Source organism: Chrysemys picta, chromosome 1 (genome assembly GCF_011386835.1).
Source record: "Chrysemys picta bellii isolate R12L10 chromosome 1, ASM1138683v2, whole genome shotgun sequence".
In the NCBI taxonomy this organism is placed as follows: Eukaryota; Metazoa; Chordata; order Testudines; family Emydidae; genus Chrysemys; species Chrysemys picta.
In genome coordinates this window covers 353,441,947-353,469,646 of record NC_088791.1, presented here as the reverse complement: position 1 = coordinate 353,469,646, position 27,700 = coordinate 353,441,947, and the positions used below count along the sequence as shown (strand labels likewise).

General features: G+C 50.2%; 2 protein-coding genes across 3 annotated transcripts; both read left to right on the top strand.

Moving 5' to 3' along the window:
* Positions 1 to 907: 907 nt before the first annotated feature.
* On the top strand, positions 908 to 27,700 carry LOC101944005 (olfactory receptor 52L1-like). Of its 2 annotated transcripts, none has more exons than XM_065581911.1 (2): positions 908 to 1,068; positions 26,603 to 27,700. In XM_065581911.1, the coding sequence occupies exon 2, from the start codon at positions 26,650 to 26,652 to the stop codon at positions 27,592 to 27,594; it is 945 nt and encodes a 314-aa protein (XP_065437983.1). In that variant the 5' UTR covers positions 908 to 1,068; positions 26,603 to 26,649; the 3' UTR covers positions 27,595 to 27,700. The 2 variants fall into 2 exon arrangements, with proteins under 2 accessions (XP_065437983.1, XP_008173109.2); XM_008174887.4 differs by lacking the exon at positions 908 to 1,068 and adding an exon at positions 24,144 to 24,741.
* LOC101944271 (olfactory receptor 52L1-like) lies at positions 18,575 to 19,578 on the top strand. Its single transcript, XM_008174888.3, has one exon. It carries the CDS (start codon positions 18,602 to 18,604, stop codon positions 19,544 to 19,546), a length of 945 nt encoding a protein of 314 aa, XP_008173110.2. The 5' UTR covers positions 18,575 to 18,601; the 3' UTR covers positions 19,547 to 19,578.

Below are 27,700 nucleotides of genomic sequence, written 5' to 3'. Positions count from 1 at the left end.
GTTGCACTTGAGTGACAGCTAGAAGGCAAGAGGCTTCCAGTCTAGACAGCTGGTTGTGAAGGGCCTATTCAGGGTAATGGACCATTAGGGGAAACAATAGGCCTGAGGAGAAGCTCATCCCCCACCTGGTGAACCTTCCTGGGAACGCTTCAGTCAGCCTATCGATAATGGCTGCTATGAATCACATGCAAGGGCATGTGACTAAACCACATGACACTGAGCTCCATTTTGGTACCTGTATTTTTCCACAAACGAGGCTGGGAACTTGTCTTGGAACAAAAAGGTTCCTGCCCTATGGAAGAAACCATAAATGGGGGCAGCAACATCACCAAATGGCCTCACTCCCCACACAAAAAGACCTGGAAACACACGAGGAACAAAGACTGAACTGCAGGAAGTGCTGTTCCCAGCCTGAAGGTGTTTCTAGCCTGTGCATGGAAGCTTGATGGACTGTTTGTAGTATCTAACAGGATGAGACCCTGCTTGATTCAAATCCTATTTCGTGTATAAGACTTAGACTGTGATTTTGTTTATTTCTTAGGTAACCATCTTCGATCAGTTTGCTATTACTTAGAGTCATTTAAATCTATCTTTCTGTAGTTAATAATTTTATATTTTGTACCTAAAACTGTGTGATTTGCTTGAAGTGTGGGGAAAACCTCAGCTCAGTTAATAAAGGTTTGTGCATTGTCCTATTCGCATCAAGGGAGGGACGTACTCAGTCATAAATTCAGACTGGTCAGGCTTTTGACCAGGGCAGGACGGTACAGCTCTGGGCTCCTAGGCTGGGGAGCTGGGAGTATTTTGGCTGCAGCCTCTCTGTTGTTGGTTCATGAGTGGCTGGCCAGAGCATTCCTGAACACAGCTGGGTGTGGTCCCTGCCTGTGGATATTGGTGGGAGTGCAAGCTTGGAGGGCTTTGCAGCTTGTCACAATGTTACAGTGCAAGAGGGAACCCAGATTGGTGAGACAGGGGGCTCAGCTGTACCCCAGTTCCAGGTGGCATCCCGGGGAGGACGCACCACAGTGGCACAGCGAGCAGGATGAAATGCACAGCTTGTTGTGCTGGGTGAGATCTGCACTTCATACACTGGTGTAGAGATTTGAAGTGAGACGTTAAGTGTGGTGGCTTGAGATCAGTCAGAGAGGTTACCGGTTAGTGATTTTCTGTTTGCTTATTTCGGGAAAGGGAAGTAGTGACAGAAAAGCAGAAAGATGAGTGAAGGCAGAGAAGCCATTACAAAACTGGAGCGCTTTAGACTGCAGGTAGCGGAAAAAGAAAAGGAACACCAGATACTTTCGGAGTTAGAAGCAGTAGCACATCAAAGAGCTTTGGAACGGGAACAGTAAGCAATTGAGGCCCAGAAACTGTACGGGGAGATTTCGGCAAACCAGTAAAGTGCCTGAACCCACTATTGCTTATTGCTAAAATCAGCCAAGTCAACAGGCTGTAAAGTGGCCAAGCAGCAGTCTCAGCTTGACCAAGGCAGGAGGGGAGGGGGTTTTGGGTGCCACAAAGAAAGGGCAGCTTGACCCTGTGTCCTTCCTGATAAGAATTGTGTTGGAGTTGCTGATACATGCATTTTAGAAGAGCAGGATGTGCCCCCAAGAATGTCTATTAGGAACTAAAGGCTGCAAACCAGGGCCGCCCAGAGGGGGGGCAAGTGGGACAATTTGCCCCAGGCCCTGCAGGGGCCCCCACAAGAATATAGTATTCTATAGTATTGCAACTTTTTTATGGAAGGGGCACCCGAAATTGCTTTGCCCCAGGCCCCCTGAATCCTCTGAGCAGCCCTGCTCAAATTCTGGAAAAACCCACACCTGGTTAATCAATAATCAGAAGGAATCTTTTGCTTGACCATTGAAACGTCTTGCTTAACAAGTTTTCTTTAAGGGACATGTTGTTGTAATGTTGTAATGTATAAATCAGGGGGGAAAGTTTGAGGTTGTTGGATTCTTCTGGACATTCCCTCTGAATACATCTTGTGGTCCCCACCGGAGCCTGCCGCTGTGTCACTCGAGAGCCACACTCAGCGTCGGTAAATATCGAGGGTTGTGGGTGTTTTACTAATCTGTTGTGGACGTGTGTAAGTGCTTGAGTCTAAGTAAAGGTTAGCTTTAAGTGAAAGCACCCTTGTGTTGTCCTGTTTGTGCCAGCCATCTATCGGTCGGACGGCCGTGTCTCCCCTGATTTATTTCCTGACACCACCTCGCACACAGTAAAAGTTACCAAGAACTTTGGGTTGAAAGAACCCTGGGTAACAAAACTAGCCATGGAACTGAGAGCCAAAGAACTTGAGGGAAAAGAACTAGAGTTAAGATACCAATTGGACTTTCTAGAGAGGCAGAACCAGAACCCCCATAGGCCACTGATTCCCACCTCTCTACAAATCCGGAAATGGGAGTGGTTGTGTCCTGCATACAATGAGGCAGGGGATATTGCTGACTATTTCACCCCTTGAAGAGGCTTGTATGATTCATAAGATTCCTGATGATCAAACGATGCCCACTTTGGTTGCAAAGATAACTGGTGATGCTCTGAATGTATTCAATAAGATGCTAATTACTGATGCTTTCGATTATTGCAAATTCAAAGAAATGGTTTGGAAACAGTTTCTGATAACCCCTGAAACAGATCGAGTGACATTTTGGTACCTTAGGAGTGCTGGGATGAGTAATGTGACATATGTAAACTAGATGAAAGATTTGATGGAAACGTGGGTGAGGGGAAAATGGGTTACAAGTTTTGAAGGAATGTTTGACCTTGTGACTCAGGAGCGTCTCTTACACATATGTAAAGATGACGTGAAACAATGCTGATGGGACAACAAGGGGAAAAGTGTAGCTGAGATGACTGCTCTAGCTAATGATTGTCAACAAACACAAGCATCTATTGTGAACAAACCACAGATGGAGGAGTTTCAATTTGGTGGGAAGCAGGGTTCCCGTTTTACCCCTGGGAAGAAAGAGGCTGTCTGGGAGGCTGGGTACTCACCTCCCCCAAACCATTCATCTAATCCTCGACCCAAATCTCCTGTAAAAAGAGAAGAACCCAGAAGGTGCTGTCATTGCAATTCCACTGATGACCTGGGGAATCAATGCCTAGTGCTGGGAGGAAGCAGGTAGTCCATGTGAATGCTGCGACCCTGAGCACAGAAGCCCCTTAGGCGCCTGTCATTTATCATAGTGGGTTGTAAAATCAGCATTATTGGCAGGAAACACCTTGGGTGGGAAGACAGAGGGGTAGAAATTTGTGTGGTTAGGTAGAGTATAGGGCAAGAAGGTGACATACTGCCAGGACAGATTTCACAGCTTTTATTAGTAGGAGGTTGCAAAATCTTGTACCTTTGGCTAAAGTGTACATAGAAACCGAGGGTTTGGAAGGTGTATTATTAGTGGGGGTAGTAGACAATAATCCTATTGATATGCTAATCGGCAATTATTTCTTCCAGGTAGCTCAGGCTGTTAATGGTGAAGTCCCAGAAACTGCCGAGGGAATGGGAGAAAATCTTCTTTAGTCCTCCGCAGCAGTGAGAAACTGCATGTTTCTAGGGGCAGGGGGGGTTGAGACTGGCTCCTGCCCTGCAGCTGAAGGCGGTGTTCCCTCTGAAATGGAGGGGAGTATATTGCCTGGCAGTGAGAAGGCTGTTTCAGCTGTGAGCTGCAAGCCTGACACACATGAATCAGGGATAGATCCCGCTCTAGGGAGCATAGGGAGGTGTGTCCCAGAAGGGAGCCCAAAGAAGGTGATGAGATCTTAGAAACTCTGTGGAGGTGGATGAGGGTTCCATTAATTCTGCAGCTGGATGCAACAGCACCTCAGGAAGGGAGGGGGATGGAGCGCCAGCTGTGAGACAAGTGTCCAGGCTGCATCGGTCATTTTCACTCCACGCATCTGAAGAAGTGGGTTTTTTACCCACGAAAGCTTATGCCCAAATAAATCTGTTTGTCTTTAAGGTGCCACCGGACTCCTCGTTGTTTTTGTTAATACAGTGTGTTGTTTGAAATGCAAAAAGGAAATCTGCTCGGGAACTGGGGCTGATGCAATGTTCTCCCCACACGGAGAGAAGGGTGGACTGGATAATAAACTAACACTGGTTAGGCTCTTACCAGGGTAAGAAGGTACAGTTCTGGGGAGCTGGGGGAAGTAGCTGGAGCCTCTCTATTGTTGGTTCATGAGTGGCTTCTGAAAGCTTTTTTGGGTTCTGCAGGGGTCTGTTTTGGGACTGGCTCTGTTCAATATCTTCATCAACGACTTAAATATTGGCATAGAAAGTACGCTTATTAAGTTTGCAGATGATACCAAACTGGGAGGGATTGCAACTGCTTTGGAGGACAGGGTCATAATTCAAAATGATCTGGACAAATTGAAGAAATGGTCTGAGGTAAACAGGATGAAGTTTAACACAGACAAATGCAAAGTGCTCCACTTAGGAAGGAACAATCAGTTTCACACATACAGAATGGGAAGAGACTGTCTAGGAAGGAGTACGGCAGAAAGGGATCTAGGGGTTATAGTGGACCACAAGCTAAATATGAGTCACAGTGTGATGCTGTTGCAAAAAAGCAAACGTGATTATGGGATGTATTAACAGGTGTGTTGTGAGCAAAACACGAGAAGTCATTCTTCCGCTCTACTCTGCTCTGGTTAGGCCTCAGCTGGAGTATTGTGTCCAGTTCTGGGCACCGCATTTCAAGAAAGATGTGGAGAAAATGGAAAGGGTCCAGAGAAGAGCAACAAGAATGATTAAAGGTCTTGAGAACATGACCTATGAAGGAAGGCTGAAAGAATTGGGTTTGTTTAGTTTGGAAAAGAGAAGACTGAGAGGAGACATGATAGCAGTTTTCAGTTATCTAAAAGGGTGTCATAAGGAGGAGGGAGAAAACTTGTTCACCTTAGCCTCTCAGGATAGAACAAGAAGCAATGGGCTTAAACTGTAGCAAGAGAGGTCTAGCTTGGACATTAGGAAAAAGTTCCTAACTGTCAGGGTGGTTAAACACTGGAATAAATTGCCTAGGGAGGTTGTGGAATCTCCATCTCTGGACATATTTATGAGTAGGTTAGATAAATGTCTATCAGGGATGGTCTAGACAGTATTGGGTCGTGCCATGAGGGCAGGGGACTGGATTCGATGACCTCTCGAGGTCCCTTCCAGTTAGGGTGACCAGATGTTCCGATTTTATAGGGACAGTCCCGATTTTTGGGTCTTTTTCTTATATAGGCTCCTATTACCCCCCACCCGCTGTCCCGATTTTTCACATTTGCTGTCTGGTCACCCTACTTCCAGTCCTAGAATCTATGAATCTATGTAACTGCAGCTACCCAGTATGCCCATTCAGATGTTCTGATATAGATCCCAAATGTCTCTGCCCCTCGCTTTAATGTTCTAGACCCCACTCCCTGCCCCAGAGCTCAGATCGAAACCAGGAGTCTTGATGGGCTCTCTCTATCTGCAAAGTAGGTAACAAAGTAAGAATATGAATTCATGTTTTTAACCTAACCAGCCACTGTCAGAGCCAGGATCCTGGGCTAGGTGCACATCCATGCACGTTTAGGAACCCAAAGCGTCCTGATTTTCACAGGTGCTCCGCGTCCACAAGGCCTTCCTGGGCCGCTGGTTACATTTTCTATATGGACTTTTATGGTTAACAAATAAACAAGAGATGGAAACTACCTATATAGCATTTGTTCAGCACTAGCCACTGTAATTACGGTCACTTGCAGTATATGATTCAGCCACTAGGTGTCTCTGTGTCTGTACACCACTCCAGCGAGGGGGTGGTCCCTGGTAGGACTTGCACAGGCACGGAAGAGCTTGCACCACATCCTGGCTGGGGGGAGTGGGGGGCTGGGTGCAGCAGAGGGGCTGGCTGCTCCCCAGAGCAGAGCCAGGAATCGGGCTGGGGGTGTTGTTTCCTACGCTGGGCACAGTCACATCCCTTCTCCCGGACCTGGCTGAGCTCAGCAAGGCGAAGTACCGGATTGTTGTCCAGGAGAGGAGGCTGCCCGCATTTCTGAGAGGGGTTAGATGGTGGGTTCGAGGCCCAGGTCCCCGCGTGGTGGTGGTGGTGGCGGTGGCGGTGGCAGGTTCAGGCTTTCACCCAGCACTCCGGCTCCGCCACCTTCCTCCTCGGTGTCTCCCTCCACCCCCTGACAGACTGAATCAGACTTTTGTCTTTGTTCACAGACGGGGCCAGCCTCTGTCTGCGGTAACATGCCTGATCTCCCGCAACATGGCTTCGATGATTATAGTTTGTTTGTGGAGGTTTCCATCAGGCTCTCGCAACGTGGCTCGCTTTCACTCCAAGGCCATCAGGCCATAATTCTCAACGTAGTTACACTAGCCCTGAACTATTGGCCCTGCGCACATCTCATAGGGATGGTGAGTCTCAGTAAGTTACCAGCTTTCAGCAGAGACCTCACATGCTGCCCTTTATGGAGAAATACAAGCAAAGGGGAATATTAGGTGTAGCGAGTTTGTCAGGTCTGAGACAGGAGTTGCCCATAAAGAAGAGTGAACCCTTTGCCACAATGTCACAGAGGCCAAGGACTGAAGAGCCCAGGTCCAGACGGGGTCGTCCATAGCAGGGTGAGGCAGGGAGCAGCGTATTGGGGAATTGTGCCTTCGCTCTCACTGGCTGGAGGACTTCCACCTGCAGGGCTCTCCTGCTGGTGTTAAAGCCACAGAGCCACAACTTACAGGCCTTACTCAGCTTTTATCAAGCCCTGTGTAGCCAGCCAATGCCACAGACACAGAGCCACCATGCAGAACCCAGGTCCTTTGGCACCAAAAGCACCAGCGGCTACCACTGGAGCTAACCTGCTAGCTAGGCAGGGAGTCGCAGGTCTAGACTCTGGGCCCTAGAGTCACCACGAAGCATTTAGTGTGTGACTCCTAGAGACCAAATACTGTGATTGCATTTTGCAGGGAGCAAGAAAGCCTTTCTGCAGCGTGACCGGGGGACCTGCAGAGTGCCTGCCCCCTGTGACACCTCCTCCAGCCCCTCGACATTCACTCTCCTCGGGATCCCTGGCCTGGAGGCCGTGCTCTCCTGGATCGCCCTTCCGTTCTGCTCTGCTGGGAAGCGGCATCCTTCTGGTCATCATCCAAAGCCAGCACCGCGTCCAGGGGCCCATGGGCATCTTCCTGGCCATGCTGGCTGCCCCCGATCTGGGGTGTCACTGCATCAGTACAGCTGTGCCACTCAAAGCTCGCCTCAGTCTGGGATGTCAATACAGTTTTTCTTACCAGCCAAACTTGTGATCTCATCACAAAACTACGGCCACTTTGTTTGGCAAGCCCTATTTCCCATGAAGCCGTGCTGCTCGGCGTTGATTATGCCATCCTTCAAAGCTTTACTGATTGCATCCCCTATCACCTTTACCGTGTTTTTTTTCCTGGATTGGGGTCTGGCCTAAAGTTATCTGTGTATCTTGTTTATCTTTCTAAAACATTGGCACAGCACTGGCTTTTTTCCAGTCCTCTGAAACTTCCACAGTGCTCCAAGATTTGTTAAAAATAGCTCAGAGAGCTTCTTGGCCAACTCCTTTAGTACTCTTGGGTGCAAGTCGTCTGGTCCTGCAGAAATCCACTGACTTATTATTCACTTTTCAGCAGAGGGTTTCTAGTGCAAGGCTCGATGCCCACTGCCTGCAGAATTACGGCAGGGCCAATGTCACTGCTGCCAGACATAGAGGTGACAGCCCCAGCTCTGCAGATGACAGCGTGGCGGGAGGTCCTGCTGCCAGTTAGCTAAGCAGAGGCATTTCACACCCCCAAGGGGAACAAGAGTGTTAATTTCTTCTTAGCCCTTCAGTCTTTAAAGACATATTTTGCTTTCAGAAAACACTGGAGTCCCTGGAGACTCCAGGCGCATATGGAGATTCTGCTGGGATTTGCTGACATTCATTTATAACCATCCCCATTGCAGCAAGCCTGGCAGACGCGTCCGTTCCCAGGCTGTGTTCGGAGCCGTCCGACTGAGAGGACTGTTCTGCGGGAGCTGGGGGGGACTTGGTGCCATTATTCACACCTGTCTTACTGAGCAGAGGGACGGAGCCCGCTGAAAGGGGCTTGTGTGTCCCCGGGGAGCAGGAGTCACTGAAACAGGTTTGGCTTGCACGGCACAGGGAAGCGTCTGTAGGGTTTAGGAAGAACATTTGTTTCAAAATGCAGCCCATATAAGCAACTTAATACTCTGACAACTTCAAAAAGCTACCTGCCTCCCTCCTGTGAGCCGTGTGTGTGTGTGTGTGTGTGTACATGCTGTGCATCTGTGTGTGTATTGTGTGCGCACGTGCGTGTGTGTGCACATACTGTGTGTGCTGTGCATGTGTCTGTGTGGTCTGCGTGTGCATGCTGTGTTGTGTGTGCAGGTGCAAATGCTGTGTGTGTGTGCTGTGTGTTCACATGCTGTGTGTACTGTGCATGTGTGTTTGTGTGTCGGTGTGGTGTGTGTGTGCATGCTGTGTTGTGTGTGTGGATGCAAATGCTGGGTGTGCACATGCTGCATACTGTGGAAGTGTGTATGTGTCGGTATGGTTTGTGTGTGCATACTGTGTTGTGTGTGTGGGTGCAAACACTGTGTGTGTGCTGTTATGCTGTGTGTGCACATGCTGTGTGTGCATCTGTGTGCTGTGTGTGTGCATGATGTGTTGTGTGCGGGTGCAAATGCTGTGTGTGTGCTGTGTGTGCACATACTGTTGTGTGCTGTACGTGTGTGTGTGCATATGCATGCTCTGTGTGTGTATGTGTGTGTGCGTGTGTCTGTGTGGTGTTGTGTGTGCAGGTGTAAAGGCTGTGTGTGTGCGCTGAGTGTGTGTGTTGGTGTATTGTGTATGCACATGCATATGTCTGTGTGTGTGCGTGTGTGCTGTACGTCTGTGTCTGTATGTGTGTGTTTGTGTGCTGTACTTGTGTCTGTGTGTACAGGGAGAATATGGTGGAAGCTCCGCATTGGTCACCTTCCCAAAGCAGGGAACATTTCTCAGGAGGAAGACGAGCCCCAGGACAATCACAATCACAACAGCCCCTTCATGCCTTACAGTCCCTGACGCAGTGATGTGCCCAGGTCCTCGTCCTGCCTCGGACAATGGCTGGTGCGGGGTGATTCAGAGACGCCCCCCACCGCCCTAGTGACACACCGTCCTGACGGGTACGGAGCCCGCGGCTCTCCAAGGGGCAGGGCGGTCGGGACAGGACGCAGACAGAGCGTATTTACTGAGCCCACCTCATGGGGTGCCCCTTGTGGCCTGCTAGGAAGCACTGGCTCGGCCGAACGCGCAGTGCTCGGACAGTGCCCAGCGGCTGTGTAAGGACAGCGCGGCAGCCTCTGCCCTCTCCCCACCAGCAGAGATAGACGGCCAGACACGCCGCTGAGAAAGTGGCTGTGAATTGGGGGATTAGCCGATTTGCATAAAATCTCCAGCTCTCGGGCACTTCAGCCTGCGGGTCTGGGCTCCGGGCGGCTGAGCTGCTTTGGGGGTGGAGCGCTTGGGGCTGGCTTTCGATAACAGGGAAAACAAACCAAAATGAGAATCGCCAGGACAGGCCCGTGGTTCCCCTCCCGGCTGGGAAGGGCCCTGGGCCCGGAACAGAGCCGTCCAGCCCACACGGCCAGGTCCTGTGCCATTGCAGCGCAGCCACGGCCGACAGACAGCAACCGCTCTCCCCAGCACAGGCAAGTGACAGAGTCCCCGTGGCCAGGCAGCCCTCGGACACAGCGCTGTCAACATGGTGACTGGAGCTTGTTCGCTGCCTCGGCCCAGCTCAGTGCTTAGCGGAGGAAAAGCTGCCTCCTTGTGGTTTCTAGGACTGTTAACATTGGGTTTTATTGATATTGTGACAAGGCCTACTGGCCGCAGTCAGTGATCAGGCTAGGAGCTGGGGGCTGGGCCAAAAGAGATCCAAGTGCCCACACTCTGCGTATGGTGAGAGAACCGGTGGATACAACAAACGGGGGAGCACAAGGACGCAGGGACATGCGTAAGAAGCTGCAATCCCTACACCGGTCGCATAACCCCTTTTCGTGTGTTCGTAGGGATCACGTTTAACAGACGCAGGGACGGTGTTTCCCTGCCACGTGGCAGGTGCAGCCAGATGTGGGACTAAGGGAGGCGTTATCCTACCTAGGACCACACTAGGGGGCCATCTAATAATGTATCCTGTCTCTGATAATGGCCAGCACCTGACACTTCCGAGGCCAGCGTAAGAAAGTCTGCAGGTTTGGGATAGCCTGTCCCAAGGAGAGTTTCGCCTTCTCATGGGCTGGGAGTTGGATTATGACCTGACCCAGGATGGTTTCGAATCCAGTGGTAGCAACACTCATGATTTTGTCATGAGTTTCCTGATAATTATTGTTTTCCTTAAAGCCCCAGCTCCTGGAGTCAAGTGGACATGTGCTGATTTGCACCTTCATTCTTAAAGACAAAGTACGTTTCTAGCCCTGGCGGTTGTGGAGAAAGCTTCCGAATGGGACTCCAGTGCACCCTAAAGGCTCAAAAAGCAGAAGGCAAATCAAAAGAACCCCACATGGGTAATTTTATATCATCTCCTGATTTTAAAGCCAGTCTCAGGATTTTTGGTGAGCCTGACTCAGGATTTGTGAACATTTGGGGCTGGCAATACTGAGGATCTAACCTTTTGTCCCGCCGTCCCAGCTCCAGCTCTCTCAGCATCTGTCCTGTGCCCATCACCGCGAGTTCTGACTACTTCACACATGTATTATATCGACCGCAAAGAGCCATGGGCCTTGGAGGAAAAGGCTTCTCCATCGTGGGATAAAAACTACCGGAGAATGTGACCTTGTAAGTCTCGGTCTGAACCTGGCTAGCGCTGAGTGTCAGTGAGCGCGGTGATGGTACAGAAGAGGGAAGGCAGCCCCTGGAGATAGACCAGGCTAGGTGACATCTAGGCAGGATCAACGGCCCATTGAGTCTTGCACCGTGGTGCTGACCAACCGGGGGGCCGGACAGTGACAGTCATTGGGGGAGAATTGCAATGTGGGGTCCTGCCCATATGAACCCCTCCTCCTGCTCCTTTCACATCAGGGCCACAGAATAGCTCCCAGATGGGAAAAGCTTCATGCTAGTCCAGCTCTGGGCCAGAGATTTGTGCAGTCTGTGTCCACCGTGGCAGTGTTTTACAGTGAGTTGCCGTGGGTCCCTCGGAAAAGGGTCTCCTGTTCTTTGCAAACAAGCCTCCCCTCAGCCCTGACAAACTCACGGAACCAAACACGGCTTCAGGATATTTCTCCATAAAGTGTAGCATGTGAGGTATCTGCGGACAGCTCATAACTTGTCGAAATTCATAACCATTGTGATGTGTATGGATGGGTAAGATTTACAGACGAATGTATTGATATTGACAGTGGGCTCTACGGGTGGCTAGTCACTTGTTCAACCAGTGATACAAAGCAAAGCTCAATGATCCAGCCTTGCTCCCTCTCATGATTATCAATGGCAAACCATCAGAGGCAACTGCAAACTGTCATCTTGTCTCACAAGTAAGAAAGGAACATTACAACAGACAGAGATTCACCAGGCCTTGGAGTAGAGACCAAAGACTGGTCCAGCGTAACAGAGGAGGGAGAGTGCTTTCACTCAGGACACATCTTGAAGAGTGAGAGGTTCTCATGAAAAATTGGATCCTGGTTTGTGGGGAGCAGGGTGGGAACCAACTTCCTTAGCTAGGAAAGGGGACTCTTGATCAAAGTCGCCCCAAGTTTGCATTTTATGATTTTGTTTTTCATTGTTACCATTTGTTTCCACCACTCCCTCTTGTTTCTAGTTAAGCCTTTGTTCTTTACTAAATAAACTGACTTTTGTTTTATGCTCACAAATGCCGTGTTTAATACCGGTGTGACGTTATTGACATAAACTGGGACCATATAGATCATTGTTGCAACCAAGGTCCTGTAGTGGCACCCAAATCTTGTATAAAGGGGGTCAAATGGGGTGTCTAGGACAAGGTTATGGTTTACTGGTTATGATTATGCTGTCTATATGTGTGTATCAGTTTTGTAGTCGAAGTTATGAATATTGGCTCTATACTGTCTGTATGGCAAACTTATGCTATGCTTCTGGGTGACATCCCAGACAAGCTGAGATTAGCTCTGCCTAGCCTGCTTGATGGCCCATTAAGGACCATCAGCTATACAATGGACCCATTGAGAGAAGGCAGATACGCCTTGTACCTCAGCAAAGTATGCAGGGACTGGCCCATGTGACTCCAGACTCCATGTTGCTGTAATTTTCCGCAGTAAGAACAAAGAGGTGTTCTTACACCTGGAAAAAACTATATAAGGCGGATGCCTGATCTCCATCTTGTCTTCAATCCTGCTTCTTACCTCTGGAGGAACTTTGCTACAAGCTGAAGCTTTGAACAAAGGACTGAATGACCCATCCCAGTGGGGGATGTATTCCAGAGACTTGATTTGAACCTGCAGTTTATTCCATCGCTGCTGCAAGCCTGAACCAAGAACTTTGCCATTACTGTATGTAATTGATTCCATTTAACCAATTCTAACTCTCATCTCTATCTTTTTCCTTTTATGAATAAACCTTTAGATTTTAGATTCTAAAGGATTGGTAACAGCGTGATTTGTGGGTAAGATCTGATTTGTATATTGACCTGGGTCTGGGACTTGGTCCTTTGGGATCAGGAGAACCTTTTTCTTTTACTGGGGTATTGGTTTTCATAACCATTTGTCCCCATAACGAGTGGTACTGGTGGTAATACTGGGAAACTGGAGTATCTAAGGAGATTGCTTGTGAGACTTGCAGTTAGCCAGTGGGGTGAGACTGAAGTCCTCTTAGTCTGGCTGGTTTGGTTTGCCTTAGAGGTGGAAAAAACCCCAGCCTTGGGCTGTAACTACCCTATTTGAGCAATTTGTCCTGAGTTGGCACTCTCAGTTGGGTTCCGCCAGAACCGCATTGTCACAGTGGCGTAGTCGTGCTAGGATCCACAGAACCAGGTCAATTAAGCTTTGGGTCAGAACCCCGCACTATCCAAATTTGAATTTTGGGACTGAGAGTTTTGTTGGTTAAAGAGCTGCTGCAATGGCTGAGCAAAGAGCATATGAGGGACTTGGGAAAAAAGCCCTGGAAAATTTGTGTTCAGAAAAGAGGATAAGCTTTAGAAAGAAAGCTACAAAGGAAGAATTGAGAAATCTGCTAATAGCCAGTGATCGGGGGCAAGAGCACAGCCCTTACCTGAGGCTGCAGAAGATGCAGAAAAAATTAGGATGCAAAGGGTGACAAGTAAACTGCAATTTGAGCATGAACAGAAGCTAGCAGATCTTCGATTGCTGGAGAAGCACAAAATAGCAGAGTTAGAAAGAGAGAGAGAGAAAGAAGCTGATCAAAGAAAGAAGGAGGCTGATGAGAGAGAAGAGAGAGCTCGTAAGGGGCGTCTAGAGCTGCTCGCTGCGGAACAGGAGACGGCCAGACTTCAGCTCCAAGTAATGGAAGAGCGGAGAAAGTCATCCCCACCTGGTACTCCACTTCCCCCCCGCCATGAGAAAAACTGGGAAAGGATGTGTCCCATTTACAATGATACTGAGGATATAGAGGAGTTTTTGTCTACCTTTGAACGCCTCTGCAATCTGTACCAGATCCCTGAGGGTCAGCGAATGCCTGTCCTGCTAACCAGACTGACTGGAAAAGCCAGGGAGGTGTTTAATGACTTGGGGGAACAAGAAGCATTAAATTATGAGCGGTTTAAGGATTCTGTGTTAAGGCGATTCAAGGTTACTCCTGAATCTTACAGAGTTAAGTTTAGAGAGTTTAAAATGCCTAAGGATTGTACTTTTGTAGAATGTGCTCATAAGCTGATGGGTTTTGTTAAAAAGTGGGTTATGGGAGCCAAGGTTCATGGGAGTTTTGAAAAACTGCTGGATTTAATAACTTTGGAACAGTTCTTAGACGTTGTGCCTGACAATGTGAGAGCAGCTGTGTGTGACAGGGACCCTGAGTCAGTCCTACGGGCAGCAGAGATTGCGGATGCCCATACCCAAAACAGGGCTCGAGAAGGGTGTAAAACCCCGGGGAAAACTGATCACCATTCTCCCCAGTTCAAGAGGAGGGAAGGATTTAAAAATAAACCTGACTCTTCTAAAGGAGTTCAAGGGGGCCCGGAGGGTAGGAACTCACATCCCCAGCAGGTTACATGCTATCGCTGTGGTATGCTGGGCCACATGAGACCAGACTGCCCGACACTGAAGGGCAGCCCAAAACCAGCAACCCCAAATGCCACGGCCAATGCTAACCCTGTTGTTGTAAACTCACAGGCAAGCCACACAGAGCCCAGCATTGGTGCCCTGTGTGCAAATGCTGTTTCTGTGGTCTCTGAAGGATTTGACCTTAAAACTCACATTAAAGCTAAATATGGGGGAAATAATGCAGAGTTTATTAGCAGTGCAGAAGTGAATGGAGTGAGGTGTATGGCATGGAGGGACACCGCAGCAGATATTACTCTGGTTAAAGCAAGTCTTGTCAGGAAGGAAGATTATTTGCCAGGTGAAGATGTAACTGTTGTAGCCTTATCTAAGTATTTTGTCAGGGTGCCTTTGGCTAAAATCCACCTGAAATGGAAGGGATTGGAGGGCACCATGGTTGTGGGAGTAAAAGACATAATCCCTAAGGATATTATGATTGGAAATGATATTAAAGCTATGGTCAGTCAAGTTAATACAAACCAGGCACAAGAGAGGATTGATCCTAAGGTTGTGCCTATGGAGGGTTTCTCCAAAAGTTTGTCTTTGGAAAGTAGCTGTTTGGCTGTGAATGAAGTTTCCGAATGTCTATCTAATGTCTCAGAAGTAAATCTGGAATTAGATCAAGCGAAGGGAGAGGAGAACAAGGAGATTTTGGATGAGCCTAGGCAGTCTTGTGAGCTGATGGCTTTATCTAGTCAGCAGTTTGGGAAGGCAAGGAGAGTGGAAGATGAGTGTCCCTATACCTTATCTGTTTCCTGTGCGAAGAATAGTGACAGTGAAGGAAATGTGCCTGTGTCTGTCAGGGGTATTGACTTGCCTATGGAGGAAGCTACCCCAGTCTCCAAGCAGTTGTCTGTGAACAGCCCGGTGTGCTGGGACAAGGGAAATGAAATCCCAAACAGTATGTCTAGTAAAGGAAAATGCGTCTCCAACTCTTTTTTGTCTGTGGAGCAGACAGAAGGTGCCTTTCGGCCTGTGATGGTTGAGGGTAATTTAGTTGTCTCAGAGTTGGTTCTGGATTCAACTAAAGCCCAGGAAGGGAATGGTCCTAAGTTTGCATCTGCTGGGGAGAATGGCCCCGTAACTAGGTTGCATCCAGTTAGTGGCTTAGCAAAATCCCAGAGACCAAACAATTCTGGTGCTTGTATTTTGCCTGTTGCTCATGTGTGGTTGGAGAAGGGTGTAACAACTCTGTCTAATCAGGGTGATACCCTAGCCAGGGCACAAGGAGAGCAGAAAGGTAATTTGGTTGTGTTACCTACGGACAGTTTAACAACTTGTAGCAAAAAGGAAAAAATTCCTAAGCTTGTGTGTGGCAAAGAGAAGGGAAGTATTTCTAACCTTTTATCTAGGAAGTCTATGGGTTCGCCTGAAAGGGGATTGTGTAGAGATCTGCCTGATGGGCCAAAGGTGATCCTGTATGTAAGTAAGACCCAGACAGAGTCTGTTGTTGCTCAGGAGTGTGCCTTTAGAGCAAGCCCTAGGTGAAGAGGGTAAGGGCAGAATTTCTGTGAGGGGTGAATTGCTGCTTAGAAAAGCTCCTGGAGAAAGGAATCCTCATGGTACTCGGTGCAAGCAGTTCCCTGCAACTGAAGGGTGTGAGAGTGATTTAATCAAGGAAGTTTCAGTTCCTAGCAGCCAAAAATTGTCTGTTGTGAAGGGATCCACTAACTTTCCTTGTAAAAGATCCAGTGTGGGTAGCTTTGAGAAGGTCTCAGAGGAAGTAAAAGTTGTTAAGGAATTGAGGCATCCCTATAACCAAGTGGCTGTGTGGGGCCAACTTGTTGGGGAGACAATGGTGTTGGAACAGGAATGTCTCCTTTCTGATTCTTTAAATGAGCAGTTTGTGCTTCAGGGTTTGAGGACAGATTTGGTTACTGATGTGTCAGAGCAGAGCAGTTTTATGGCTAAATGCTTGAGGATGCAGGGGAGAGGAAGCAAACTCTCACCCGCAGACTCTTTGGATTTGTGTGGTATCTCTTTAAGACAGAGTCCAGCCTTAGAGATGATAGCAGTTACGAATATGAAAACTGGTGGACTGGCTCTGGTCTGGGGTAGTGCAAATTACTTGCCTGGCTGGGAAAGGAAGGACTTGCTAATAGCTGTTAGCAAAGAGGGCCCACCCCATCAGCCAGTGAATTCTGTTAAGCAAGAGAAATCAGGGTTTGATCCTGCAGGACAAGGAGGAAAGAGAAAACTGAATTTTGCAAAGGGAAGCCACAGGTTAACCCTAAAATGCCCAAACTCCAATGGTATTGAGCCAAAGGGGTGGCATGACAAACATGACTGTAGATGGACACTTGCAATGAACTTGTTGTTATTGCTAAATTTTGTAATTAATGTGTTGCTATTGCCACAAACTGTAAAAATATACAATGTGCCTAATCTTTTAGAGAATCCCTTGAACATGTTAAAAGGCCTTGTTACACTGGGGTTTCACAGGTAATGCCTATAAACAATATGGGAACTTTTCACAGGGGAAAGGACATTCCAGACCTAATGTGCTGTATGAAAAGGAAGACTGAGGCACACCACCATATTGCTTTCATGGCTAAATGCCAAGATTCCTGGACTATGAAGAACATTAATATCTGCATTTATTCGATGTTAATTGGGTTCCAAACATTGGCCCGAGCTTGTATGGATAAAGTAGCAGTTTTCTTTAGCTCTTGGCAAGATCACATGGCACACACAGGAACCATGCTGCCAGAGCAGATCCAATTCACTATTGTTCTAACTAAGTGTTACCTTGAGTTTGTAAAGAGGTTCAAGCATGTGGTTGAACATGATTTTGATAAACCATTTCTGTTATACACTGGTACGGCTTCTAACCCAATACTAGCTGTAGTGAGACAGAACCCAGGATGGGGAGCTCTTGGGATGCAGTCAGTGATGTTTGTGTCATCCCTTCCTGCATCAATTTTGCGTTGGGGGTGTGACGTTATTGACATAAACTGGGACCATATAGATCATTGTTGCAACCAAGGTCCTGTAGTGGCACCCAAATCTTGTATAAAGGGGGTCAAATGGGGTGTCTAGGACAAGGTTATGGTTTACTGGTTATGATTATGCTGTCTATATGTGTGTATCAGTTTTGTAGTCGAAGTTATGAATATTGGCTCTATACTGTCTGTATGGCAAACTTATGCTATGCTTCTGGGTGACATCCCAGACAAGCTGAGATTAGCTCTGCCTAGCCTGCTTGATGGCCCATTAAGGACCATCAGCTATACAATGGACCCATTGAGAGAAGGCAGATACGCCTTGTACCTCAGCAAAGTATGCAGGGACTGGCCCATGTGACTCCAGACTCCATGTTGCTGTAATTTTCCGCAGTAAGAACAAAGAGGTGTTCTTACACCTGGAAAAAACTATATAAGGCGGATGCCTGATCTCCATCTTGTCTTCAATCCTGCTTCTTACCTCTGGAGGAACTTTGCTACAAGCTGAAGCTTTGAACAAAGGACTGAGGACCCATCCCAGCGGGGGATGTATTCCAGAGACTTGATTTGAACCTGCAGTTTATTCCATCGCTGCTGCAAGCCTGAACCAAGAACTTTGCCATTACTGTATGTAATTGATTCCATTTAACCAATTCTAACTCTCATCTCTATCTTTTTCCTTTTATGAATAAACCTTTAGATTTTAGATTCTAAAGGATTGGTAACAGCGTGATTTGTGGGTAAGATCTGATTTGTATATTGACCTGGGTCTGGGGCTTGGTCCTTTGGGATCAGGAGAACCTTTTTCTTTTACTGGGGTATTGGTTTTCATAACCATTTGTCCCCATAACGAGTGGTACTGGTGGTAATACTGGGAAATTGGAGTATCTAAGGAGATTGCTTGTGAGACTTGCAGTTAGCCAGTGGGGTGAGACTGAAGTCCTCTTAGTCTGGCTGGTTTGGTTTGCCTTAGAGGTGGAAAAAACCCCAGCCTTGGGCTGTAACTGCCCTATTTGAGCAATTTGTCCTGAGTTGGCACTCTCAGTTGGGTTCCGCCAGAACCGCATTGTCACAACCGGAGAGATGGTTTAAGGTAAAACTGGTAACCGGGGGCCGAGGATGTGGGATGTCTGTGAGTAGCCAGTGTCAGGGGCTGGATATCACAGGGGACAGAGTAAAGGGGATGGGGGTGCACCTGTTACTCTGTTGACCCCAGACAGGCGCAGGCAAGATTCCTTCACACTAGAGGCCAGGGGTGATGAGGTGACTCACAGCCCTGGGCCCCGAGAACCGTTACAGAGAGCAGCCGAAAAACTACCAGAGCTCACAGCCAGACGGCTGACTAGCCATTCTTTGCACGCACAAGGCCGTTACACAATCTATTAATAACTTGCAGGTCTCCAGAGCTGTTCTGCCCGAGTCGGATGTGGCCCTCAGCAGATCATGTCACCCAACAACAACGGCAGCCTCAGACCTTCCACATTTCTCCTGGTCGGCGTACCGGGACTGGAAACCCTGCAGCATTGGGTCGGGATCCCTCTGTGCTCCATGTATATCGTGGCCTTGCTGGGGAACGGCATTGTTCTGTTTGTTATAAGGACGGACCCCAGCCTGCATGAACCCATGTACTTCTTCCTGGCCATGCTGACCATCACCGACCTGGTCCTGTCCACGTCCACCCTGCCCAAAATGCTGAGTGTCTTCTGGCTCGGAGACAGGGAGATCGCGTTCCACGCCTGCTTCGCCCAGATGTTCTTCGTCCATGCTTCCTCGTTGGTGGAGTCGGGCATCCTGGTGGCCATGGCGTTAGACCGCTACGTGGCCATCTGCAACCCCCTCCGGCATGCAGCCATCTTGAAAATCAGTATGGTGGCCAAGATAGCGCTGCTGGTCTTGGTCAGAGGCCTCGTTGTGATAGCCCCCTTCCCCTTGCTCCTCATGAAGCTGCCTTTCTGCCAAGCCTACATCATCCCCCACTCCTACTGCGAGCACATGGCCGTGGTGAAGCTGGCCTGCGCAGACACCACGGTCAATGCGACGTACGGTGTTGTCGTGACCATGCTGGTTGTGGGGATGGATGGCATGTCCATTGTTCTGTCCTACGTGATGATCCTCCGGGCCGTCTTTGGCCTCCCCTCCAGCCAGGCCCGTCTCAAAGCTCTCAGCACCTGCACGTCCCATGTGTGCGTCATCCTCGTGTTCTACGTCCCTGGACTCTTCTCCTTCCTGGCGCACCGCTTCGGCCAGAACGTCCCCCTCTCCGTCCACATCCTGCTGGCCAACCTCTACCTCCTGATGCCACCCATGCTGAACCCCATCGTGTATGGGGTGAAAACAAAACAGATCCGCTGTCGGGTGACCAGGGCCTTCCACGTGAGGGGCCCCTGAGCTCCGGAGGGAGGTCGCTGCATGCTCATTTCTCCAGCTGCCATGTTTGATTTTTTATATGTATCATGACTATCAATAATAAAATAATCATTGAGTAGCACTGTGACTCCACATGGAGCCCTAGGGACATAGGGGCAGCTGGGCTAACTACCCCATTCTAAAAATCATAAGATCCATCCAGCCCAGTAGCCTGTTTGCCAACAGTGGCCGGTGCCAGGTGCCCCAGAGGGAATGAACAGAACAGGGAATCATCAAGTGATCCATCCCCTGTCACCCATTCCCAGCTTCTGGCAAACAGAGGCTAGGGACACCATCCCTGCCCATCCTGGCTAATAGCCATTGATGGACCTATCCCCCATGTACTTATCTAGCTCTTTTTTGAACCCTGTTATAGTCTTGGCCTTCACAACATCCTCTGGCAAGGAGTTCCACAGTTTGACTGTGCATTGTGGGAAGAAATACTTCCTTTTGTTTGTTTGAAACCTGCTGCCTATTCATTTAATTTGGTGACAGCTAGTCCTTGTGCTATGAGAAGGAGTAAACAACACTTCCTTCTTTAGTTTCTCTAACCAGCCATGATTTTATAGACGTCTATCATATCGCCCCTTAGTCAACTCTTTTCCAAGCTGGACAGTCCCAGTCTTATTAATCTCTCCTCATATGGAAGCCGTTCCATACCCCTCGTCATTTTTTTGCCCTTTTCTTAACATTTTCCAATTCTAATGTATCTCTTTTGATATGGGGTGACCACGTCTGCACGCAGTATTCAAGGTGTGGGCGTACCATGGATTTATATAGAGGTGATATGATATCTTCTGTCCCATTATCTATTCTTTTCCTAATGGTTCCTAACATTGTATTAGCTTTCTTGACTGGCGCTTCACATTGCGTGGAGGTTTTCAGAGAACTATCCACAATGACTCCAAGATCTTTTTCTTGAGCGGTAACAGCTAATTTAGACCCCATCATTTGATATGTATAGATGGGATTATGTTTTCCAATGGGCATTACTTTTAAATTTATCAACATTTAATTTTATCTGCCATTTTGTTGCCCAGCCGCCCAGTTTTGTGAGATCTCTGTGTAGCTCTTCGCAGTCTGCTTTGGACCTCACTATCCTAATTTTGTATCATCTGCAAATTTTGCCCCCTCACTGTTTCCCTTTTTCCAGATGATTGATGAGACAGTGAACCAGCGTGCCCGGTGCTGTACAAACACCGGGTCAGAGACAGTCCTTGCCCCGATGAGTGCCATCCAAATGGACAAGGCAAGGCCTGGGAGAAAGGGAATGTTAATGTGCCCAGGTCACAGCTGGGATCTGAGCCGTGTAGCGACACAGTGTTGCACCCAAGGTCTGCCCCCAGATCTCCTGAGCACCAGCCCAGCCCACCCTTCCTGCAGGCTAAGGAGGGCAGGACGGCTTGAAGAGCTGGGGGGAATTTTCAGGGGAAAGAGATTTGGTGGATGTAGACAAGAGAAATGACCCTGGCGAGGGACAGCACCAGCCTGTCTGTCTGTCTAGGTACTTAGACGTCCCTCATCTGAGGAACTACATCCACCCTGATCGAATTGGCCCTGTCGACACTGGTTCTCCACTTGGGCGGTGACTCCCTTCTCTTCATGTGTCAGTATAACAATGCCTGCAGCTGTAACCTTCACTCCATGCATCTGAAGAAGTGGGTTTTACCTTATGCCCAAATAAATCTGTTAGTCTTTAAGGTGCCACCGGACTCCTTGTTGTTTTTGTGGATACAGACTAACATGGCTACCCCTGAGACTTGACCTCATGTGAAGAGAGAGGCATGGACAGTGAGAGTAGGCAAGGGGCCCAGTGGGCAGTAAGGCCCGAGGGCTGGGAGCAGCAGGGGAGCAGAGAGAGCAGAGGATGAGACAGGCGTGAGTTTCTGTAGGGTCTGAACACGTAGCTGTCCATGCAGCAGCTGGGAACTCGCCTCCCGGCCCAGGCAGGGCTAGTCACACTCACGGGGCTCGAAACAGTGCCTCACACATAGCTGTGTGCACACCGAGGCTTGGGCGGGAGCACAGGCTGTTTAGCCTAGAGGGTTGAGTGGGTTTGACGGCCTGAGCCACCATCCGAGCCGCAACGTCCACGCTGCTGTTTCAACGCGCTGGCACAAGGCTCGCTCCCAGCTGTGGGATAGCCACTCTCAGAGGGGCAGACAAAGGGACTGGTTCTGACATGGCTGCAGGTGGGAATCCAGTGGAGACAGACCGGGAGGGGTCAGTGGTGTCCGGGCAGGAGATGACGCTCACAGTGGTGCTCTGCAGAGACTGTCCCAGGACTGGAGTCAGCATGAGGTCGGTGATGGGCTCCTGATTTCCCCACTGGGAATTGGATGGCTGGCCAGGCTGGCGTTTGGGCGTTGCGTGTGAAACATCAGCACAGATCGCTGGGCCCCTCTCCAGGGCAACTCACACGGCTCTCAAGAAACAAGCAGCACCAGGGGGTGATGGAGCGAGCAGGGTCCTCGTGTCCCTCTGCCGCCCGGCCAATCCAGCCCATCAGCCTCTGCTCCACCTGCTGCTGACTCTCAACGACAGGGCTCCAGCCCCTTCCAGCAGGAACCAATCAAGGGCCAGACTCACCATCACGCGCCAGCTGCCCTGGAGAGCCCGAGCAGCAGTAAAGCCTGTGTGATGGGCGTATAACCCCCCCACACCCCGCTTCAGCCAATGAGGGGTTAATGGGAGCCTGAGTGAGCAGTTAGCCGGCCTGGCTGCCCTGGAGGAGGTGGCAGGCTGAGGTCAGTAACAGCCCTGGCTGGGGAGGAGCTGGGTGGGTCCATGTAGGACGTGTTCAGAGCAGGTGGAACCCCTCTCCTGGGTGGAGCGGTGGAAGAAGGACCCACCCATGGGGGAGAGGAGAAGAACCAGCTGCAGGAAGGGGGCAGGACTCAAGGGCCATGGCCCATGCTGATGGTCTGGCAGAGGACAAAGGGGAAGCAGAGGAGATGCTAAGAGCTTTAGCCCACTTGTGAGCGGATGGACTCTCTCCTTTGGATGTCACTGGGTGAAGAGACTGGCGCTGACTTTCTGGTCTATTATCTGGGTTTTAATCCTGGGGAAGGACATGAAGGACAATGATGTCCTGGGAGGGACTCCAGAGAGATCCGGCTGGAGAGCCAAGTACTGGATTGCAGGGGATGGACGACAATGCCTCATGGGGATGCTCTGGTACAGGATAAACACCACAGCCTGCTTCCTGGGGCACCACAGAGCAATGGCAGCGCATTGGGGAATGAATATTTCCTACTGTAGAGCCTAGGAGCTCCAGGCAGGCCCCTGGCCCACACTGTGCTAGGCACTGTACAAACCCACAGACCCGCCCCAAGGGGCTGAAAAGCCAAGTTTAACTGAGCTCAAAGTAACTGAAAGCACATGCAATGAACTGTACAATGTTCTCCTTTCCCAGCCCCTTGCTCCCCAGCACTGGAGCAATACAAATTCTTTACTAAGGGCTGGACTGCGGCCAACAATGATGCAGTGTGCAGTGGGGAGGGAGGAAATATGGACCCCCCCCTCCACACACACACAATCCACGTGCAGCCTGTGTGCGAGCCGCCCAGCCCTGCAGCTCCTGGGAGCAGCTCTGCAGAAAGGGGACGTGTTGATGCTGGACACAGACTGACCCAACGCTCATCCCCCTCACCATGCCAGTGAGCAGATCTGGCATGCAAAGGGCTCGGGGGTGTCTGAGACCTCGCTCAGAGTCTCTGGGGGCATCCAGAGAATTCCTCGCTAGCTAGGCTGGGGCTTGAACTACTCAAGGCCCTGGTCCCAGGGGCAAAAGGGGATTTGAGGGGCAAGGCAGCAGCCAACTCTGACCTCTGGGCCTAACACTTAGAATCACTTAAAATCCACCTTTCTGTAGTTAACAAATTTATTTTAATGCTTTGTCTTTACCAGTCAGTTTGTCTAAAGTGCTTGCGGGATCTGCTCAGATTTCAAAGGCTGGTGCATGTCTGCTACCTTTTGATGTAGTGGTGAACTAATTAATGAGTTTGCATTGTTCAAGAAACGGTCTTGCTGGGGGGCAAGGCAGGGGCTGGGGGGATTTGCTGATGTCTCCCTGTGTATCGGGCTAATGGCTGAGTGAGAGCGAAGGCAGAGGGACTGCTGGTCACTAGCAGAGGAGTGTGAGAGGGACCCTGAGCTGGGACACAACGGTCCCATAGTCCAGGTTGTGCCTTCGGGGGTGTCACAGAGACCCTGGGAGGTAGCCGAGGTAGGAACAGGACTGGTCCAGCTGAGAGCAGGTGAAGGTGATTGTCCCAGGGCAGGTTCCCAGCAGTGTCTCCATGCTAAGGTAGAAGGAAACTCCAACTTGATCGCATCGAAAAACTACGGCCAGTTTGTTTGGCAAGCCCTATTTCCCATGAAGCCATGCTGCTCGGCGTTGATTATGCCATCCTTCAAAGCTTTACTGATTGCATCCCCTATCACCTTTACCATGTTTTTTTTCCCAGATTGGGGTCTGGCCTAAAGTTATCTGTGTATCTTGTTTATCTTTCTAAGACATTGGCACAGCACTGGCTTTTTTCCAGTCCTCTGAAACTTCCACAGTGCTCCAAGATTTGTTAAAAATAGCTCAGAGAGCTTCTTGGCCAACTCCTTTAGTACTCTTGGGTGCAAGTTGTCTGGTCCTGCAGAAATCCACTGACTTATTATTCACTTTTCAGCAGAGGGTTTCTAGTGCAAGGCTCGATGGCCACTGCCTGCAGAATTACGGCAGGGCCAATGTCACTGCTGCCAGACATAGAGGTGACAGCCCCAGCCCTGCAGATGACAGCGTGGCGGGAAGTCCTGCTGCCAGTTAGCTAAGCAGAGGCATTTCACACCCCCAAGGGGAACAAGAGTGTTAATTTCTTCTTAGCCCTTCAGTCTTTAAAGACATATTTTGCTTTCAGAAAACACTGGAGTCCCTGGAGACTCCAGGCGCATGTGGAGATTCTGCTGGGATTTGCTGACATTGATTTATAACCATCCCCATTGTAGCAAGCCTGGCAGACGCGTCCGTTCCCAGCCTGTTTTCGGAGCTGTCCGACTGAGAGGACTGTTCTGCGGGAGCTGGGGGGGACTTGGTGCCATTATTCACACCTGTCTTACTGAGCAGAGGTACGGAGCCGGCTGAAAGGGGCTTGTGTGTCCCCGGGGAGCAGGAGTCACTGAAACAGGTTTGGCTTGCACGGCACAGGGAAGCGTCTATAGGGTTTAGGAAGAACATTTGTTTCAAAATTTAGCCCAGATAAGCAAGCCAATACTCTGACAACTTCAAACAGTTACCTGCCTCCCTCCTTGGCTCTGTGCTTGTGTCTGCACATGCATGTATGTGTCTTTGTGTGTGCCTGGTCACATGATGTGTGCGCTGTGCATATGTGTGTGCGCGTGTGCGGTGTATGTGTGCACACCCATGTGTGCATGCACACATACTGTGTGGGTGTTTCTGCATGCTTTGTGTGTGTCCCCTGTGTGTTGTGCGTGCACATGCTGTGTGTGCTGTGCACGTGTGTGTCTGTGTGTCTGTGTGGTGTATGTGCATGCTGTGGTGTTTGTGTGACAGCATACACTTTGTGTGTGTGTGTTTGTTTGTTGTGTATGCACACAGACGTGTGCGTGTATGTGCTGTACGTGTGTGTGTGTATGTAATGTATATGTGTGTGTGTATATGTGTGCGCCCGTGTGGTGTTGTGTGGGTGTGTGGAAAGGCTGTGTGTGTGCTGTGTGTGTGTGCGCTGTGAGTGTGTGTTTTTGTGTATTGTGTATGCACATGCATATGTCTGTGTGTGTGTGTGTGCTGTATGTGTGTGTGTGTGTGTTGGTGTATTATGTATGCACATGCATATGTCTCTGTGTGTGTGTGCTGTATGTGTGAGCTGTGAGTATGTGTGTTGGTGTATTGTGTATGCACATGCATATGTCTCTGTGAGTGTATGTGTGTGTGTGCTGGGCGTGTGTGTGTGTTGGTGTATTGTGTATGCACATGCATAAGTCTGTGTGTGTGCGTGTGTGCTGTATGTGTGTGTCTGTATGTGTGTGTGTGTGTGTCTACAGGGAGAATATGATGGAAACTCCGCATTGGTCACCTTCCCAGAGCGGGGAACATTTCTCAGGAGGAAGACGAGCCCCAGGACAATCACAATCACAACAGCCCCTTCATGCCTTACAGTCCCTGACGCAGTGATGTGCCCAGGTCCTCGTCCTGCCTCGGACAATGGCTGGCGCGGGGTGATTCAGAGACGCCCCGCACCGCCCTAGTGACACACTGTCCTGGTGGGTGCGGAGCCCGCGGCTCTCCAAGGGGCAGGGCGGGCGGGACAGGACGCAGACAGAGCGTATTTACTGAGCCCACCTCATGGGATGCCCCCTGGGGCCTGGCTTGGCCGAACGCACATTGCTCAGACAGGGCCCAGCGGCTGTGTAAGGACAGCGCGGCAGCCTCTGCCCTCTCCCCACCAGCAGAGAGAGACGGCCAGACACGCCGCTGAGAAAGTGGCTGTGAATTGGGGGATTAGCCGATTTGCATAAAATCTCCAGCTCTCGGGCACTTCAGCCTGCAGGTCTGGGCTCCGGGCGGTGCTCAGCTGCTGAGCTGCTTTGGGGGTGGAGCGCTTGGGGCTGGCCTTGAAAACAAACCGAAACAAAAATCGCCAGGACAGGCCGGTGGTTCCCCTCCCGGCTGGGGCCAAGGATATGGGATGTCTTTGAGTAGCCAGTGTCGGGGGCTGGATATTACAGGGGACAGAGTGAAAGGAATGGGGGTACCAGTTACTCTGCCAGGCAGAGAGAGGCCTGGGCTGGCCTGGAGGAGAGGGCGTGAGTGGCTGAAGGCTGGTGGGGCCAGGGAGCTGACCGCAGACAGACAGAGACAAGACTCCTTCACACTGGTGGCCAGGGGTGACGAGGTGACTCACAGCCCCAGGCCCCGAGAACTGTCATGGAGATCAGCCGTAGAACTACCCTGGCTCACAGCCAGCCAGCTGACTAGCCATTCTTTGCATGCACAAGGCCGTCACACACTCTATTAATCACTTGCAGGTCTCTGGAGCTGTTCTGCGCGAGTCAGATGTGGCCCTCAGCAGATCATGTCACCCATGAACAACAGCAGCCTCAGACCTCCCATGTTCCTCCTGGTCGGCATACCGGGGCTTGAATCCACGCAGCACTGGGTTGGGATCCCTCTGTGCTCCATGTATATCGTGGCCTTGCTGGGGAACGGCATTGTTCTATTTGTTATAAGGACAGACCCCAGCCTGCATGAACCCATGTACCTCTTCCTGGCCGTGCTGACCATCACCGACCTGGTCCTGTCCACGTCCACCCTGCCCAAAATGATGAGCGTCTTCTGGCTCGGAGACAGGGAGATTGAGTTCCACGCCTGCCTCACCCAGATGTTCTTCGTCCATGCTTCCTCGCTGGTGGAGTCGGGCATCCTGGTGGCCATGGCGTTAGACCGCTACGTGGCCATCTGCAACCCCCTCCGGCATGCAGCCATCTTGAAAACCAGTATGGTGGCCAAGATAGCGCTGCTGGTCTTGGTCAGAGGCCTCGTTGTGATAGCCCCCTTCCCCTTGCTCCTCGGGAAGCTGCCTTTCTGCCAGGCCTACATCATCCACCACTCCTACTGCGAGCACATGGCCGTGGTGAAGCTGGCCTGCGCAGACACCACGGTCAATGCAGCATATGGCCTGGTCGTGGCCCTGCTGGTGGGGGGGCTGGATGGCATGTCCATTGCTCTGTCCTACGTGATGATCCTCCGGGCCGTCTTCGTCCTCCCCTCCAGCCAGGCCCGGCTCAAGGCTCTCAGCACCTGCACATCCCATTTCTGCATCATCCTCGTGTTCTACGTCCCTGGGCTCTTCTCCTTCCTGGCGCACCGCTTCTGCCAGAGCGTCCCCCTCTCCGTCAACATCCTGCTGGGCAACCTCTACCTCCTGATGCCACCCATGCTGAACCCCATCGTGTACGGGGTGAAAACCAAGCAGTTCCGCAGTCGGGTGACCAGGGCCTTCCACGTTAGGGGACCCTGAGCGCCGGAGGGCAGTCGCTTCATGCTCATTTCTCCAGCTGCCACACACCGCTTTTACTTTTTAAATGTACCATGATTATTAATAATAAAACAATCATTGAGTAGAA